The sequence below is a fragment of the Gossypium arboreum genome, chromosome 13, assembly GCF_025698485.1.
Source record: "Gossypium arboreum isolate Shixiya-1 chromosome 13, ASM2569848v2, whole genome shotgun sequence".
NCBI classification, from domain to species: domain Eukaryota; kingdom Viridiplantae; phylum Streptophyta; class Magnoliopsida; order Malvales; family Malvaceae; genus Gossypium; species Gossypium arboreum.
The window spans coordinates 124738246-124757227 of record NC_069082.1 but is presented as its reverse complement, the minus strand read 5'-3'; the positions used below and the strand labels follow the sequence as shown (position 1 = coordinate 124757227).

The 18982-nt window shown below is 33.9% G+C and overlaps 2 protein-coding genes and 1 long non-coding RNA gene across 3 annotated transcripts; all 3 read right to left on the bottom strand.

Moving 5' to 3' along the window:
* Window positions 1–837: 837 nt before the first annotated feature.
* LOC108463761 (serine acetyltransferase 5) lies at window positions 838–2389 on the bottom strand. Its single transcript, XM_017763664.2, has 2 exons — window positions 1818–2389; window positions 838–1545 (listed from the first exon to the last, which is right to left on the bottom strand). Exons 1-2 carry the CDS (start codon window positions 2220–2222, stop codon window positions 1054–1056), a joined length of 897 nt encoding a protein of 298 aa, XP_017619153.1. The 5' UTR covers window positions 2223–2389; the 3' UTR covers window positions 838–1053.
* A 2076-nt stretch (window positions 2390–4465) lies between these two features.
* Window positions 4466–12153, bottom strand: LOC108464455 (K(+) efflux antiporter 4-like). Its single transcript, XM_017764764.2, has 20 exons — window positions 11654–12153; window positions 11241–11284; window positions 10721–10779; window positions 10503–10581; window positions 10288–10349; window positions 10116–10191; window positions 9943–10017; window positions 9363–9434; window positions 9201–9284; window positions 8446–8514; window positions 8157–8234; window positions 7966–8054; window positions 7764–7860; window positions 7643–7696; window positions 7365–7460; window positions 6109–6297; window positions 5953–6030; window positions 5725–5769; window positions 5279–5368; window positions 4466–5197 (listed from the first exon to the last, which is right to left on the bottom strand). The coding sequence occupies exons 1-20, from the start codon at window positions 11868–11870 to the stop codon at window positions 5051–5053; spliced, it is 1800 nt and encodes a 599-aa protein (XP_017620253.1). The 5' UTR covers window positions 11871–12153; the 3' UTR covers window positions 4466–5050.
* A 1761-nt stretch (window positions 12154–13914) lies between these two features.
* Window positions 13915–15379, bottom strand: LOC128286956 (uncharacterized). Its single transcript, XR_008277646.1, has 2 exons — window positions 15292–15379; window positions 13915–14123 (listed from the first exon to the last, which is right to left on the bottom strand). It is a non-coding gene; the product is annotated as an uncharacterized LOC128286956 (long non-coding RNA).
* Window positions 15380–18982: the final 3603 nt, after the last annotated feature.

Below are 18982 nucleotides of genomic sequence, written 5' to 3'. Positions count from 1 at the left end.
AAATTGGTATAATTGACAAAAACGTAATAAGAGAGTTGACAGGACCTCGACCCTTAAAATATTTTTTTCATTTAAATCCTTTAAAATTAAAATTTTAAATTAATAAAAGTAAAATTATACTTGACTTCAGCTAAAAATATAACTTTTTTTTGGATGAATAAAATTTTAAACTACTAAATGGAAAAATTATCCAACCTACAGGATTCGAACTAGTGACCTAAGGATTATAAATTTAATTTAATCTTTTAAAAATTATAAAAAATACAAGCTATGAAATAGTAAAATTGTATTTTTACCTATCGTAAAAATCATAATTTAATTTTGGCCCCCTAAATAAATTTTCTGGTTTCGCCCTTGGTGATTGACAAAAAAAACTAGATAATTACACGTTGTGTGCCACATATACCTTACTCTGACTTATATGGACTAGTTTTAACAGTAGAAATAGATAAAACCTCTATAAAAGAGACTAGTTTGCTCTTTGATCTAATATATAGGGACTAATATGCCCATTTTTGGAGTAAAAAATATACAATCCGGCTCTTAGTACAAGGACTACCATAATACTTTTACCCATAGTTAACTTGAATCTCATGCATCTCCATATAATAGGTATACGCTTGTTTACAGTTTGATTAGATTTAAATCACATTTAAGGCCTAAGCTAAACCAATGGACGAACTTGATTAAAAAAATACTAATATGTTGAGCACTCAATTAGAATAAAAACACACTTGAAAAACTACATATATGAGGGTACTAAGTTAATAAACAAGTAGGAAAAAGATATTGCAACAGCATCTAGTTCAGTTAATAAACAACAAAAAGACATAGATATCAGCATCCAGGCAACAGCTATCACCTGTCTAACACCTTTATTCGATATAATTTTCGAGCACGAGTATAGAGATACGAGAACAACAGTTGAATATACTCATAGGGCTAAGTAAAAGATAGAAAGAGACTACAATTTTTATCAGGCTTCAACACCATATAGCATGCAAAAACAGAACAGCTTTAGACTAGAGAATTCTAATAGCAAAGAAAACTGAATCAAATGATATAATCTGACCATTCAGAGATGAATGAAGTGTGATCCATGGACTCTCCGGGGCATTCCTCATGCCTTGACGGTTTCTCCTTCCCTCCGACGAGCCTTGCAGGGTTTCCTACGGCCGTGGTCCGAGGTGGCACATCGATCAGCACTACTGACCCTGCCCCGATCTTTGCTCCTTCCCCAATCTTCACATTCCCTAATATGGTTGCACCGGCTCCGATTAAAACTCCATCACCAATCTTCGGATGCCGATCTCCACATGCCTTCCCGGTCCCACCGAGGGTAACGTGATGCAAAATTGACACATTGTTGCCAACAACCGCGGTTTCTCCGATCACCACACCGGTGGCATGATCTAACAAGATCCCTTTCCCGATCTTTGCTGCCGGATGTATATCAACGGCGAAAACATCGGAGATTCGAGAATGTAATGCCAATGCTAGCGGCCTACGTGACTGAGTCCACAACTTGTGTGCAACTCGATGAGCCTATAATAACACAAATTTTCTAGGTATTATTAGAAGGAAAATCCAATGATCATCAATTTTTTACTCTTATGAACAACAAACAACGCTTTACACAAATTCCATTTACAACATTCAATTAACAAGAAGAAAATCAGTTTTCCTGTTCAAAACTTTAATTAATGGCGTACAAAACTTAAAAATGAAAACAGATAAATAACTAAATAAAGCTTAAAATTCCTTTCGCGAAATGTGAATTAATAAGAGGAAATTCAAAATTGAGAAAAATTATTTACCTGGCATGCCAAGAATCCTTTATAATTAAGTAGGCAATGAGAGAAGGAAACGCAAGCGGGATCCCGAACGCGAGCCGCACGGAGATCGGCGACGGCGGCGGCTCGAAGCGAAGGATCGGAAGAGAAAGTGTTGAGGAAAAGGTCGTAGAGAAGCGTAGAGAGGAGCGTGGAGGAGCAGAGCTTGTTGCCGAGGTGGAAGGCGAGGGAACGCTCGAGAGAGGAGTGAGATAGGATCGTGGAGTAGAGGTAGCTAGCTAGAGCCGGCTCCAACTCGGCGTCGCGGCGTGCCTCGGCTTTAATCTGCGCCCACACCCACGCCTCGTCTTCCTCCATGGGGGTTTCCGTTGCTTGAGAAATCTGCGGACAAGAGATCGAAGAAGGATACCGGAGTTCTCCGGCCGGCATCTTTTAGCTGTGAAGACTTGAAGGGCGGAGATTTCACCGTGACGATACACGATATTATAAAAGCCCCAAGCAATTGGAAGTCGCTCGCTTAATGTAGTGCAAATAGCATCATTTTACGTTTTCTTAGGGTCATGGGAGTTCCTGGAGTTGACAAGTGGAAGATTCGCTTTCAAACAGTGTTTGGATATGATTGGTTTTAAAGAAGAAAAAGAGGGACTTTGGTAAACATGATTATCATATATTAGTTTTTCTAGGTAAAAAAAAAGTATTTACAAATTTTTTTTTCAAAAATTGAATTTTGAAGGATATAATAAAGTATCTATGATTGGAAAATTGAATTGGAGTAATGGATTATACGGTATAAAGATTAACGTCTCTTTTAGCTGGGACAAACAGTTTATGATGATTGTTAGAGGCCTATGGTGATCATTTCAAGATTCAACTTTGTCCTCTAATTTAAATGAAAATTGGGTCTATTTGAATATTGATGTATATGTGCAACTTGAGGATGGTTCTGATTCTGCAGGAGGAATTGTGCGAGACCATGTTGGGAATTAGATTTGTGGCTTTAATAGATTTTTGGGAGTTGTTCTGTGTTCGGTGTTGAATTGTGGGACATCTTAAATGGCTTAGATATTTTCATTGACCAACGCCATAATAATATGTTGATTCGGACAGATAATCTTAAAGTGGTTAGTGCCAAAAATATGGGGCTCACAGGAGAATCTAACTCTACTCTAATGAGGAGAATTCTTCAGTAGTTTTCTCGATTTCAACATTGAAATATCTGTTATATATTTAGAGAAGAGAATCGAGAAACTAATAGACTTGTCAAATTGGTTCATTTGAATAGTCAAGGACTACAAATTTTTTAAATATCCCTATTTGAGGAAATAGATTATTTGATGTAATTTATCTTTAGTTTCTTTTTATATAAAAAAAGTATAAAGATTAAAGTAATAAAAGATAATAAGTGCAAAAGTTAAAAGAAATATTAAGGTAAGATAAAAACACCTTCATATTACTATTCCTTACTTTTAAAAAATATTTTTAATTAAATAGATGTAAAATTGACTTTAAAAATCTAATTGATGTTTTTTAACATTTTTTTTACCGAAGGACCTAATTATTATTTTTAAAATACAGAAACTTTTTAAGCCTAAAGCCAAAAAGATATTATAGCGTACCAGTGTCGCCTTTTGTTATTATTTTAATTATTTGCATAGCTTTTTTTATGCGTTAAGTATGGTATATAGGTGTAAAATTTAGTGAATTCTTTGTAAATTACGTCAATTTTCTCCTTTCTACCCGATTTTTAAAACTTATATCATGAATCAAAATTTCATTTTATACAAAATTCAAAGTACGAGATAAAAAAAAGGTGCTTCTTATTCGCCTGCTGCTGCCGACTCAGCTAGTAGCTGGAATTGGAGGAGATTTTTGTGGTTTAAGGATGTTGTTGTTAGTTCTTCGAGAAACTTTCCGATTGGGACAATTGTGCCGACTCATAAAATTTGGAAAGTTCTTAAAGCTGTTAAGGTCTCTTGGCATAAATTCCTTTGGTTCGCTCTCTATGTGCCTAAACACTCAACAATTGCTTGGATGGCTATCTTAAACAAACTTTCCACTCACGACAAATTGTTTAATCATGGTATGGTTTTTATCGTCGTTGCCTGTTATGTTTTGATGCTACGGAATCTCGAAATCATATTTTCTTTGAGTGTACCTACTCTCAAGGTTTGTGGCAACTTGTTCTGAGTTTATATGGCATCAAGAGGTCTGTTGGTATGTGACTTCAAGAATTTAAACGGACAATTTATTGTTTGAAAGGTAAGTCATTCTTTGTCTGCACACTCAAGCTTGCATAGAATGCAATTGTGTACTTTGTTTAGCGTGAAAAGAATAACAGGCTTTTTGGAAATTCTTCTACTTGAAGTTTTGTTGAAGAAAGTTAAAGATATTGTGTGTCTCCGTCTTAGTGGCAGATGTCCCACTTATTCAGACCTTGTCAATAACCAACTATGTTTGCAACGGAGTTTGAGAAATGTATAGGTTAGGTTTTTGGTTTTGGTTGCTGTAATCTATTGTGTTTCTTGGTTTTGTATAGGTTCTTAGTGTACAGTTTATTGTGAATTGTTGGATGTAGCAGTAATCTTCTCATTAGATAATACAACTTACTTATCAAAAAAAAAAAAAAAGATAAAACATTTTCATAATTCAATAAAAGAAAAGAAAGAATCACGTTTTATTAAAATTTCACAATTCTTTATTATCTAACATTAAGCCTCCTTTCTGTCAACACTGTTACAAACCTCGTCAAAGAACTCAACATACCAAACAAAATTTTATTTCACAACATAAAATTTTCAAAATAATAATAATTAAAAAAAAAAAACAAAGATGAGATAAAAAACAAATAAATCAATCAATGAAAGATGGGAGCGGGGAACATGAAAAAGATTGAAATGAATTACATCACAAAATGGAAGCTATTTTACAAAAGGTCATCTGTCAAAGTTTTTAGTGTGATGACCCTGAAACCGATATTTATAATGTGTAAGCTGAGGGGGACATCATATATATTGCTGTTCATATGTCGGGGCTGACATTCTTTTTTGAACAGGCTTTGACTTGTCAGAAATTGTCATTGTAAATGGGCAAAAAAACATATGAAGAGCTTTGCAATAGAAAAGAAGTAAAGAACCTGTTTTTGTTCACTTCTTTGTGCACATTTTATGCATGTCCTCCACAGTATAAGAACCCCATCATGTGAATGCTGAATCTTTGCATTTGCTTTGCTTTCTGATTCGGTTTTTTATATATTAATATCATGAATCATGAGAGCCTTGGACCAACAACGTGATACGTTTCGCACTGTCTGAGCGGAGACTATTACTTTGCTTACCGCTGTCTGAGCGGAGACTATTACTTTGCTTACCACTGTCTGAGCGGAGACTATCTCCTTTAAAACCCATCTGAGAGGAGAAATCATGTAAACCTCAAAATACTTGTTCCAGCAAGAATTCGGATAAAAGTTTAAAGAATTGCAAGATTACCTCGCTCTGAATATCAGGGGGGAACCATCGCAAGAGCACGCCAAGATGAACAACAGCTGGGATGAGCTTGAAAAGCAACGGTGTAGTCACCTGCACGTTTATATTATGAGAACATTTTGAAATCTCAAGAGAAAAACCAGTTCGTGCCATTTTAACATCGAAAGAACTTTGTGAAAAACGTGTAGTAGCAGCTAAATCAGGTACTTAGAAGTAAAGGTTTCCAAATTGACATGAAAATGATTTACTGATTGAATTGTTTCTGATAGTCATAGAACATTGTTCTTGAAAAAGCATGAAGAAGCAACAGTAGACACGTATTGCAACAAGTGCATTCAAACTACCCTCCAGTTGCATGATCGGTACTCACAGTCATAATAGAAGGAACCGTTCTTCTTTACAAGAATATAATGACAAATGTGAAAGTAAGGCAGTAATAGTTGACGTACCAAACTGAGAGCCGTTGTGCCCAGAAGTAGCAGGTAAAGTTTACCCTGAAGTAATGACAAAAAATCCAGCAACATTGTGAAGGTAGGAAGCCAAAAATAAAATAAATGAACTAGCCAAAAATAAAATAAATGAACTAAACTGAACTACATGTTTTGAGAAAAATTGTGTGGTCTACTTAACAACACATAACATTGACTAAATGAAGGTTACAGTAATGATGTGTGGACCTCAACTAGGTGAAGATTAGAAGCTCGGCTGAGAAGAACAAAAGCAAATTCCCCAATTTGGGCCAAAGACATTCCAACCTACACATTAAGGTGAAAAGAACTTAGAAACCTTTACAAAATGAATACAAATATGTAAATAGTAGGTTCAGCTCATACAAGAAGTGAAGTTTTGTTGTTGTATCTAAATCCTTTGACAACTGCAGCAACTACCATTGTTTTAATAACAATCACCAATATTACAGCTGCTAGCAATATGTCAACATGATTCCAAAGGAAATGTACATGAATCAACATCCCAATACTGGCGAGGAAAAGAGCAGCAAAGAAATTGCGAATGGGCTCCACCTGTATACAAAAGAGAGACTCGAGCAGTCAGTAAGTATTGACAAGGCAACAACATTCTAGTGGCACACTTTCTTAGCTTAGAGTACTATCAACAAACCTGAATAACAACAGAGATTCGTAATTTGGTAGTCATATTCACAATAATACTCCCAAAGTCAAACAAGCATCATAAACCAAATTAGAAAAAGGGGGCGTAAGTTCCAGTAAGCAGAAAATATCAACTAAATAACTAGACAAGATGAATAGAATACTGCTTGAGCCCTGATGGACAGGAGTTTGCTAACTGCAGTCAGTTTAGGCAGGACCTTGAATTACCTTTCTACACACCATAAGTAATTGGATTTAGTTGATCCAATAACATTAAGACTGACAACTCGTTCTTTAAAGGGATTGCAAAATTAACCGTGTAGAGAGATGGTCAATGAGCTAGCATAGAAGTGGCTAAATGCTCATTTTGGGCCTCTAACCCTTGGAGGGTTTGCTTACATAAGGACCAGACTTTTTTGGACCTGCTCAAACAAGGACAAAGGTAAACCATTCTACATATAATGGCAAATAAAATATATATCACAATACTATTATGTTCAGTAATCATGAAGCTAAGGTAAAGCATACATGAGTGATTTTTTCACACCATTATAACTAAAGGAATGCAACATAATTACAATAAATCTTAGTCCTTATTTGGGCACGGCTCAAAAGTTTTAGCTCTTATTTGAGCAGGTACAAAAAAAAAAGTTGGTCCTTATTTGACTACTTTGAAAGGTTTGATCCTTACGTGAGCAGATCTGTCCAGGTTTGGTCCTTCTTTGACCACTTTGAAAGGTTTGATCCTCATGTAAGGGGTGAGTCTCCAAAGTTTAGGCCCAAATTGAGCATTTAGCCCATAACATTTAACTTTAAGTAGGAAGTTAACATATTTTTAAATCACAAACAAATCTACATCACAAGTTAACATATTTTTAGATCACAAACAAATTTACATCACAAGTTAACATACTTTTAGATCACAAACAAGTTTACATCAAACTAGGCATTGAAAGTTCTAAAAAGGGTAGAAGTCTTACTTGTTCAAGTGTATGCTGGCCCAGATCAGTGGTTGATATCATCACTCCCGCAGCAAATGAGCCCAGCTCAAGGCTTAGACCCAGCTTATCACTACACTGGAGTGTCACAACAAGTTATGTTATGCATATACAAACATACATATGTCGCTAAGTGAATGAAAAGACACATCGATCTTGATGGATGGGGAAAAAAGTTGCAAGAATGAGCAAAGTACAAAAAGTTAACTACAATGCACAAGTTAATTATAATGCAAGAAGTGAGAAGGAAATGAGCGAACCCAAGCAACAAGCAAGCAAAACGCCACAGATGCCAACTGATAGAGCTCATTAGTCTGCACAAACAAATGTATCAGTAAATGTCTATATACATTAAAAAATTGAACTAAATAGTATACACACCTGTGATGATAAGCTTATCATGAGCCTAAGAAACCACGGCACACAAGTCCGGGATAATATTGTCAAAATTGCCAGAAATGTAATCAAAGTCACCAACCTGAAATTTGAAAGAGAAAATTTATCATTAGGAACCTACAAACACAGAATGATCTTTGCAACAACTACATCAAAGACAGCTGATCGTAGAGAATTTTGCATTTACGATTTAGTCATGGATAATACTCCTTGAAGAATGCCAGAACTGCCACCTAGAACTGGAAGTAAAGCAAACAGCAAGCCCACAGCACAATCCTGCCAAACAACGATAGTTCAAAACTTCATGCTTGCTAAGCATCTACGCGCAAATCAAGTAAATATTCTTTTAACTGATGTAGTGACCATGAAAATAAATACCTGTAGGATAAGAATTCCAACTGTCACCTGACCATGAAGGGCACTTAAACTATTCCTTTCCATTAAAAATTTCAAAACCTGGAATCATAAAAGACATACCAGTCATTTGAGCAAAACTACTTGCCTATGGAACTCATATTTCCAGAAGTAATTCCTTGAATGAGCATTTTAGTCTATCAAAGTTGAGAGATATACTATCCTACTAGCTTAGGATATATGTCAACAAAGAAACACTGAAAAATTTCAGCAAACCAAAATCAGAGTCAATATGCAGTTCAGAGAGGTTTACCACTGCTGTAGAAGACATAGACAAGAATGCACCAACAAAAACCCCTTCAGAAGGTTTACCCCCACATAACTGCAAAAAGCATGTAGCTGCATCCATCAAAAACTCATAGCTATAGTAATCCGAGTAGAAGGGAAGGAAAACACCATAACACTAGTTTAAGAAGGAAAAAGCAAGAGAACTGCATATCTTCTCCAGTAAAAAGGCAGCACTTCAATCCACATGCCTAATTGAACAAATAAATGAATGGGTCCTGACCCAACCGATGAAAAAGTGTAGAATTCATGTTGTAGCCCCTAACAACCATTGGATGATGCTCACTTATGCCACAGATGTTTTAGAAGGACAGTACATGAATGATGGATCACAATATAAGAAATATATCAAAGCTTCTAAGTTAAATTTTGTTGGAATGATCGACACCTCCATTTTTGTTCACATATTTGTGCAGAACAACCATTAAGACAGAAAGTAGAGAGAACCATAATTCAAGCCAAAGAAAAAGCCAACTTGACGGTGTATGCATTTATCTTTTAGCATATGGGGCCATGAGAATACCAAAACTGTAGTATCCTTAGCACCCACTAAAACAAATAACAGCATGCAGCTTACTCCAACAGGTATGAGGAACACTGGGAAGAAGTAAGTTTAGCCTTAACCGTTGCAATTTAAAATGAGCTAGACTGAGAGAATACTATTATGCAGCAGGAAATAGTAGACAGAAGCGCAAAAGTTCAAAGCGGAAGTGATAAACATACCGAGACTGTTATACCACACAAACACATGAATAGAAAAATTTGGAGAAGGCCTCCAAGGACAGCAACTGCTCGAACAACACGAAGCTGCAAGAATTGTTACCAAGGTTAATATTATTGAATATAGGAATGAACATATATGGAAGTACAAGGCAATGAGCAAACCTTTGTTGTTGAAAACTCCAAGCCTAAAGCAAAAAGAAGGAAGATTACACCGAATTGTGCCACTGTTTCAACCTGAATCATGAGAAAATAAAAATACAGAAATAGTATGTGAAATTTATTAAAAATTAAAAGGTACCATACAAATTTGTAAGCTTCTATCACTACCACAATTTCCTTAAAACAATTCATAAAGAACCAGTCAAACTGTTTTCTTTGCTACAGTGGCATAAGTAATAGAACGCACATTACAATTTTATACATATAAATGCATTATTTGGCCTGATTCTTTTTCGAGGAACTCATGCACGCCAGTAGAAATCCAACAATCAGAACTAAGGAGAATTGTATATTAACCAAAGCTGAATTTTATTTTTTTTTAAATTACACATCACTTCAAAGCAAGGGTAATTGGGTGAAAGGTTTTGGTTCTGGCATTAGCATGGTAATATGGTAACCAACTTGAACCTCACTTATTTTTCTTGATATCTAATCCTCCAATGAATATATCTAAAGAAACTAGAATAATGACTAGTAAATTTGAAGATAAACTGCCAAAAGCATTGAAGAAAAAGAAACATACTTGCACCATTTCACCGACGAAGCTAAAACCACCAGGCCCAATAATGGATCCTGCAAGTAGATACCCAGTAATAACCTGAAAATTGAGAATGCAAGGGTTAAACTTTCCCATTGCACCACATTGCAAAGGGTGAAAACTTAAGAATAAAAATATATAAGGTACGGCAGCGATACCGGTTGTCCAGCACAAGCAAAAGCAATGCCACCACATGTTGCAGAGACAATGACAACTACCAGATCTGATATTAATCTGCACAAGGAATTTTTTGAACAATCAAAAACTTGCTTCGAAAACAATTGTAACAGCAGCAAAAGAATAAAAAATTATATAAATATAGAGTATAACCTTAAGTCTAATTGTAGAATAGGATACTTTGACTTTGGGTTGGATATTATAAAGACATTGTCCTGAGGAAAAAACCTCAACATGATCAATAAGTAATACACTTCAAATATAACTACACAAAGTATAAGTGCTTGAAGCAGCATCATCATAATTCATATAAACACCAAGGCAAATTATCAACTGATAGAAATTTCAGAGACTTTTTCTGGACATACATTTTGATCTATCAATGTTGGTGCATCATCTGCTCGATTTTCATTATCCAAATAGAAAACATCATGGAGCTGAAACGACCTGACATAAGGCTCAAGAAAAAACGTAAGCTGTAAATTAATGAGGGCTAGTGAAGTGGAATGCCAACAATTAGTCTATAAGAGATAAAACTACTTTGCTTATGATTTTTTTTTTTTGTCGAAGAAAATAAATAACTTACTTCTCTTCCTTAGTCTCATTTTTCTTGGACTTAACTCTGGCAACAGTCTCCAAGACGGCCTAACAAAAAATAAACCAATTATGCTACCACCAGCTGAAAGCAAAAGTCCTTCTTTGATACTCAAATGTCAAAGCCAGACCACTGTATATAGCTCACATTGATCAACAAAATATACTTCCCTTTGCCATCACCAAAAAACAAAACGCTCATCTTAATTGCAAGATGCATTCTTATCTTAAAGGTTTTTCTCGGTTGAAAACTAGAACAGAGTTTTTCCTTTTTCAGGTTTAAGGTCCTCTTAACACTAAACTGAGATTGCAATTTAACATCAGCCAACTGCCTTAACGGTTGCTTTCAATTCCAAATAAGAGTGCCTCATGCAATGCAAAAAAAAAAAAAAAAAAGACTTCCTACCTTAGAATGCTTTAGACGAGCACATTATCACTTTGAAAATTATATGGTAATACGGTAATTGCAAATGAATAACACAAGTAAATAATGCTACGAGCCTACTGCCAACCTGCTTCCCCGCAACGCTATTGTTGAAACTACCAGGATCAGTGGCTGCAAAAGAGAAACATTAGTAAGAATTCCAATAATATGGAACTAAAGAAAAAATAGAGGAATTCAATGATGCTGCACCAGCTTTTTGTCATATAACTTAAACAAACAAAAAAATATCTTCTAACGGAAATGCTCGCTAAAATCTAAATAAAATACTACGAACTACGAAACCAATATATATATGATAATGTGGAAAATAAAATAAATGTAAAAATTAAACAATGCACTTGAAAACAGAAAATTAAGCCAAATTAAGGGAAATTAAAGCTGATCCACAGGCTTCAAAACCCTTGCTCAAGCACCATTGATATTAAAGCAAATGCAGATCCGACATGATAAGGTGAGCGAGAGTTCAGATCTAGAACGTACCTTCATTTTGGTCGGTGTCATTAAATTCCTTCTCAAGAGCGCGATCGATCATGTCAGCGAAACTATCCTCTCTGGATCTCGGGTCTGACACATTGGTCAGGGCAGCGGTGGCATTGAACTCCGCAGCCGACAAGGTCTCGGCGTCGAAGGCGGCGGCGAAACCGAACAACACAAAGAGATCGCAAATGAAGAAGAGAGCCGCGAGTCTCCTCCTCATTGCGGAGGTCTTAGTGAGAGAACGACAAAAAAAGAATAAAGAAAAAAAAATCCTAGAGAGAAAGAAGAAAGAAGGGAAAAAGGTGAACAGAAAGGTGCGTAGAATAGCAGAAGCGTAAGTTAGCAAAGCAAAGAGTAACGGTGTTGGATTTGCGCCTTTTTGCCTTTTTTCTCTTTCTCTTCTCTCTCTGGTTTTCAGAACGAGAGGGAAAAAAATGGTTTTTAGTTACCCTGAGAATGGAGGTTGAGTTAAAATTACGAAAAGGTCCTTTCAACGTGATGTATAGTACAACATAAATCCGGTGTTGATCTTGCTGATACGCGCTAAACGATGTCGCGTGTAAAGAACGCCCTACTTTGAAGATTTGCCATCAACAATGTCCATAAAATATGGAATCCCAGAAAGGTAATTTGAGCTATCAAAGTGGTTGGGCTGTGATTTTCACGCTCCCCGAAGAAAAGCTGGTATTTATTGGGAACCAGGAAGTTTACTTTGTACGGGCCAGGGTTATGGTTAAGATAAGCCCAAAGGTCGGGCCGTTAACCCATGTCAATATCCGGAAAATTTCGGGTTTGGGCTTAGACACCGGTTTTTAAATCCTAATCTATTCAAATATTAATGTGATAAATCAGTAGTTTTATTTAATTTAATCATTTAAAAGAATAAGGAACTATAGTTTTTTTTTTTATAATAATTCCTTTTAGTAATACAATATTAAAAAATACGGATATCAGCCGATTAAATCTTAGTTCGATTAGTATTAATATCATTATCAATACAAGAAGACGTGGATTTTAGTGCACTTGGTTGGAAAGGGACTATGAATAGTTTTAGATATTGTATAAAAAAAACAGATTTAATAATAACTTATAATGAGATTAATGTTTAAAAAAATATACGAATATCAGTAAATTTGAACTTATAATTTTTATTTTTTTAAGATTAGTGCTTCTTCTTTTTTAACTTGACAATTTGAGCCACTTTTGTATTTGTATTTTTTTAATCCAAGTATGGTATCAAGGTCGTTTTTAATCTTAAACTTGATAACTTAGGTGATGATGTGGCATAATCTTATGGTGTTATGTCATCAAATTTTGATAAATCCAAATTTATTGGCCAAAATAAACTCTCTCTTTTTTCGAAGAAAATACTATTACTAATAGGAACCATAAACAAAAAAAAGAATTACTAGTACAAATGACAAATAAACCACTACAAACTAATGCACGAATGTCATGTCTACAGAATCATCCTAAATTGTCAGCAATTGCAGCCCTAAAATAATTCAGAAACAAACCAAAGATGCACCAACTTAATAAAATCTGTAACACCCCCACGCCCGAAACCGTCACCGGAGTCAAGCTTGAGGTGTTACTAAACTTATCTTACCTTTTAAACAACTCTAAACCACTTATTTTAATTTTTGGAATAAACTGTTTTTTCTGCGTCATGGTTGCTTAAAAATCCATTTCTCGAGTTTCAAAACTCAAAATTTAGATCCGTAAATTTTTCCTGAAACTAGACTCATATATCTATCTACTAATTTTTTTCTAAAATTTTTGACTTGGCCAATTAGTACAGTTTATTATTTAAAGTTTCCCCTGTTTCAAAACTCGACTGCACTGACCTCTTCTTACTACGAACCATGTTTCTTCCTGTACAAAATTCATATGACTAAGCCGTTTATTTCTCTCAAAACTAGATTCAACAAGGATTCTAACCATATAAATTACACCTTCTAATTAGTTTTTTACAATTTATGGTAAATTTCCAAAGTTGAAACAGGGGATCCAGAAATCGCTCTGACCCTGTTTCACTAAAACTCAGATATCTCATAAAATATAATACCTTCACCTGTTTTGCTTATTCCATAAGAAAATATACACAATAAGCTTTAATTTCATATATTATTCATCTTCAAACTATGTTTCTACAATTTTTAGTGATTTTTCAAAGTTACATCATTTCTGTTACTTGAATCTGTTTTTAGGTTACTTTCACATTTTTCATAATTTTCATGTGATAATCATCATTCAATCATACATATTAATAAACATGTATATCATCGGCTATTTTATTAGCTAATCACTAGCAAGTATTTACACATCATTCATTGTTCATATTATACCAAAAGTAGCTAAGTTTCTATACATGCCATACCCAAAACAAAACATCTAGTTATACCGAGTTATTTCTTTGATAGTGTGATCGGCCTCCGACGTTTCCTTCGATCCTCGAGTGACTAGATAAGTACTATAAGAAGAAGAAAATAAAGATATTAAGCGCTAGGCTTGGTAAGCTTACAAGCAAATAAATCACAACATTCAACATAATGGATAATTATGCATAATATCATCTAACATCATAAATTTCTTTACTTCTCAATTTCTATCTTCTTCTTTATTCCCTTACCTTCTTTCTTACCTGACCTTTCCTTTTTCATAAGTATAATCTACTTTTCCTTTGCTGTTAATTCACTGTAATTTAACTCAGATCCCGACCCATTGAACCACTCGGAATACTAAGGATACTAGGGTCGCTCCTCGCTCATCAATATCCCGCCAATGCCATATCTTTGACATGGACTTAAATGAATTATTCCTGCTCCAATGCCATATATAATATGAACTTACATGGCTCAATCTGTCTCCAAAGCCATATTTCTAATATGGACTTACATGGCTCATTTCTGCTCATCCACAACCCTAATATCCTAACATTCCTAGGGTTCAACCGGCTTTCTAACACTTTTCCTCCTCACTTCACCTTAAATTCGACTTTAAATATTTTCATAACATAATATATAAATGCTGAAATTGACAATAATAATGTAAAATAAAAGAATATTGCATTTATTTATCAGAACTTACTTTGATACAAAATGTGACTAAACTTTACAATTTAGTCATTTACTTTTTCTTTTCCCCGATCTACTCCCAAATTTCGTTCTTCTTGATCTATAATAGCAAATTTAACTTATTTAATATTCACATTTATTAAAATAGTCCTTGACCCAACTTTTGTAAAATTATATTTTTACTCCTAAACTTTCACATATTTGCACTTTTGCCCCAAGGCTCATAAATTAAACTTCATCCTATTTTCTTATGTTTTATGACATGCTGATCATTTTTCCTTCTATGGCAATATCAAAATCACACTCTAACATATACTTATGACTATTGGTATTTTTTCCAATTTAAGCCATTTTACTCGCTTTCACTTAAAACCGAGTAGCATAAGTTGTTTAACATAATTTAAAACATCATATTCTATCATAAAACACCAAAATACACAAATTTCAGCCATGGGTATTTTTCCAAATATGAACCCTAGGTTGAATTATTGCTAGAATAAGCTTAATCAAGTTAATGGACTCCAAAACGTAAAGATCATTAAAACGGGGCTTGGAATCACTTACTATGAAGCTTGAAAGTTGAAGAAACCCCAGCTATGGAGGAGAGCAAAAATCGGCAGAAACTAATTGAGAAGATGACCATTTTTGTGTTATTTTTTCATTTTTAATTCATTTAATATCCAAATGACCAAATTACCCCTCCTTACTAAACTTTCAAAAATTCCTTCCATTTCCTAATTTTTGTCCATGAACTTAAAATTGGTCAAATTGTTATTTAAACCCTCCTAATTAATATTCCAAAATAATTTCATACTAAAAACTTCTAGAATGCAAGTTTTGCAAATTATTCGATTTAGTCCCTAACCTCAACTTAAGCACTTTATGCATAGAATTTCATCACGAAATTTTCACACAATCATACAATCATACCATGAACCTCAAAATAATAATAAAATAAATTTTTCTACCTCGGATTTGTGGTTTTGCAACCACTATTCCGTTTAGGCCCTATTTCGGGATGTTACAAAATCACTGAAATTTGCATCTTAAACCGTCATCATCAAATCAACTTAACAACTCATATCGATCAATCAAGAGGCAACTGCCAAATGTAACACCCCTTACCCGTATTCATCGCCAGAATAGGGTAGGAGGCATTACCGGAGTTTACGAATTAATTTTTCGTTAATACGAGTTAAATACTATTTATTTACTAAAACATGTCATGGTGTCCTTTAGATGGGCCTCCAAAGCCCAAAACATACTTCGAGACTAGACTAGAATTAAATCGAAACCATAGGGATTTTTCGCAAAATCCCAAAGTGTTTTTTTTTTTTTGCTCAATATAACCCCTTTATAAATATCTAACCTTCCCTGCAATTTTTAAAACCAAGACCAATCCAACCAACCAATTCATTTCAATCAATTTAATACAAAATTATACTTCTATTATAATTATACTATTTAACTTACTCATCATTCTTTACTTTAATGTATATTCATTAAACAAGTCTTAATATTTATATAATCACCAAGCCTTATACATGCCATATAAATCAAAAAGGAAATTTACAAAAGCTACCGGAGATAATCTGTAACGCCCCCTTTACCCGAGACCGTCGCCGGAGTCGAGCACGAGGCATTACTAAACTTATTTGAGCACTTAAACAAATTCAAACAATTTATATCACACTTTCCAGACAAGCTGTCCAACTGTGTCATAGTTGCTAAATAATTCATATCTCGAGTTATAAAACTCAAATCCAAATCCGTAAATTTTCTCTGAGTTTATACTCATATATCTACTTACCAATTTTTTCTATAATTTTGGTCAAGCCAATTAGTACAGTTTATTATTTAAAATCTCCCTGTTTCAGGGTTTGACTACTCTGACCTTTGTGTATTACGAATCAGATATCTCTCTGTACAGAGCTTCAATGACTATGCCGTTTGTCTCTAATAAAACTAGACTCAATAAGGAATCTGTACATATAAAGTATGACTTCTAATTATCTTTGTAAAATTTATGGTGAATTTCCAAAGTCAGGACAGGGGATCCAGAAATTGCTCTGGCCCTGTTTCACAAAAATTTAAACATCTCATAAAATATAGCTCATATACCTGTTTTGCTTCTTCCATATGAAAATAGACTCATCGAGATTCGATTCCATAATTTATTCATTATTTAATTCCATTTCTACTATTTTTAGTGATTTTTCAAAGTCAAACTACTGCTACTTACCGAAAACTATTTTAGTACAAATATTATTAACTAGTTTATAACATCTTTACTTCAATTCATTCAAACTCTATACATGCCATATAAATCTTCAAACATAAAACAAAAGCTACCGGAATTGATCTGGATAGTGTGCTTTGTTGTGTTGATCCGATCTACCCACTTCACTTCAAGTCAATCTACATAAAATATTAAACACACACAAGTAAGCTTATTGAAGCTTAGTAAGTTCATAGGTTAAAAGTAATGCTTACCAAACATAATATTTCCAAACAATACCAAAACATTTACTAAAGTTTCCTGCGATTCACAACCATTGTTATAATAATTCACATAGTTGAGCTCAACAAGAATAACTACTCAATCTCTTTCATTTGGATCACTTCTCTTTATTTCTTATAATCAAATTAGGAAACGGCTTACGAAAATTGAGTACGTCGTTGCTCAATGCCACGATTCACAACTCAGTATGGTTTTCCTCATTGAAATACCATACCTACATTTTTCAACTCGGTATGGGAAATGCCATACCTACATTTCTTAACTCAAGATGGGTTTGATAATACCATCCCTACATTTCACATTTCAAGATGGATAATACCATACCTACATTTCACAACTCAAGTATGGATGATACCATACCTACATTTCACACTTTGCCATGGAACAACCATGGTCTTATCCATCAATTCATCACACGTCACGATACTAACATACTCAATCCTGCGTTTTCCTAATTTGCATTTCCACATTTATTCTTTCATTAACAAAATCTACACAATCACACAACAAATTAGTATATAATAACACATTATATACTTCAATCATTCACAAATAAACATCTAATTTCAACCATATGAACTTACCCGCTAATTTGTAGAAGATATTGAAATTTTGGGACTATTCCGCAACTTTTTCTTTTCCTTGTTCTTCTTTGGATTCTTGATCTATAATATAAAATATTTCTACTCATTAGCATTTATTTGATTTCTATTTCACTTCACAATTTATGCTGTTCAAATTTCGAAATTGCACTTTTACCCCAAAATTTACAGTTTTCACAATTTAGTCCCTACTCAATTCACCCATCAATTGAACTAATTTTTCTCAATTAACACTTTATTTTATCATTATAAACTATTTCAAAACCTTTTATATTCTGAATTTCAACAGCAACCTTCAATTCACAACTTTTTCACAATTAGATCCTAAATATCATTTCCTATCAAAATCACTTAATAAAACCACCTTAATATGAAATTAGAACTTAAATTTCATAATAATTAATCATAAAATTCCTTATCCATCCAGGGTAACTTCCAATTTCACCCATAAAATTAAAAACTAATGAATTCTACAAGTGGACCTAATTGTAAAAGTCATAAAACATAAAATTATCAAGAAAAAGCAAGAATTAGACTCACATGATGTAAAAATATGAAAACCAGCTTTCTCCAGACCTTCTATGGCGTTTTGGCTGAGAAATTATGAAGAAAATGTCTAGATTTTTCAATTACATCATTATTTAACTATTAACTTTTATCTATTTCCAATTTTGCCCTTGTTCACATTGTTTTCTTGCTTATTTCATACCCAAACCGTCCAGCCATTAACCTTTGGGTCTAATTGCTCTTTAAATCCATCTTTTAAATACTTAAGCTATTTACTCACAATTTAACAAATTTTGTACTATTTTCAATTTAATCCTTTTCAATTAATTAGCCATCCAAACGTTAAAATTTTCTAACGAAACTTTAATACTAACTCAATGACACTCCATAAATATTTATAAAAATATTTATAGCTCGATTTTCAACTTTGAGGTCTCGATACCTCATTTTTGACCCGTTTGACCTAATAAATTCTTTTAATTCACTAATTTCACCATTTCACAAATTCTTCTAAATTCTTACTTGACTCATAAATATTAAATTACTATCTTGTTCAATCTTATTTGTCGAATTTAGTGATCTCAAATCACCATTTCCGACACCACTGAAAATTAGGCCGTTACAA

Coding starts and splice junctions, on each gene's coding strand:
- LOC108463761 (XM_017763664.2), bottom strand. CDS start 2,222: ATGCCGGCCGGAGAACTCCGGTATCCTTCTTCGATCTCTTGTCCGCAG. Junction 1,546..1,817: donor AAGGATTCTTGGCATGCCAG/GTAAATAATTTT, acceptor GTGTTATTATAG/GCTCATCGAGTTGCACACAA.
- LOC108464455 (XM_017764764.2), bottom strand. CDS start 11,870: ATGAGGAGGAGACTCGCGGCTCTCTTCTTCATTTGCGATCTCTTTGTG. Junction 11,285..11,653: donor TGACACCGACCAAAATGAAG/GTACGTTCTAGA, acceptor TCTCTTTTGCAG/CCACTGATCCTGGTAGTTTC. Junction 8,235..8,445: donor CTATGTCTTCTACAGCAGTG/GTAAACCTCTCT, acceptor TTATGATTCCAG/GTTTTGAAATTTTTAATGGA.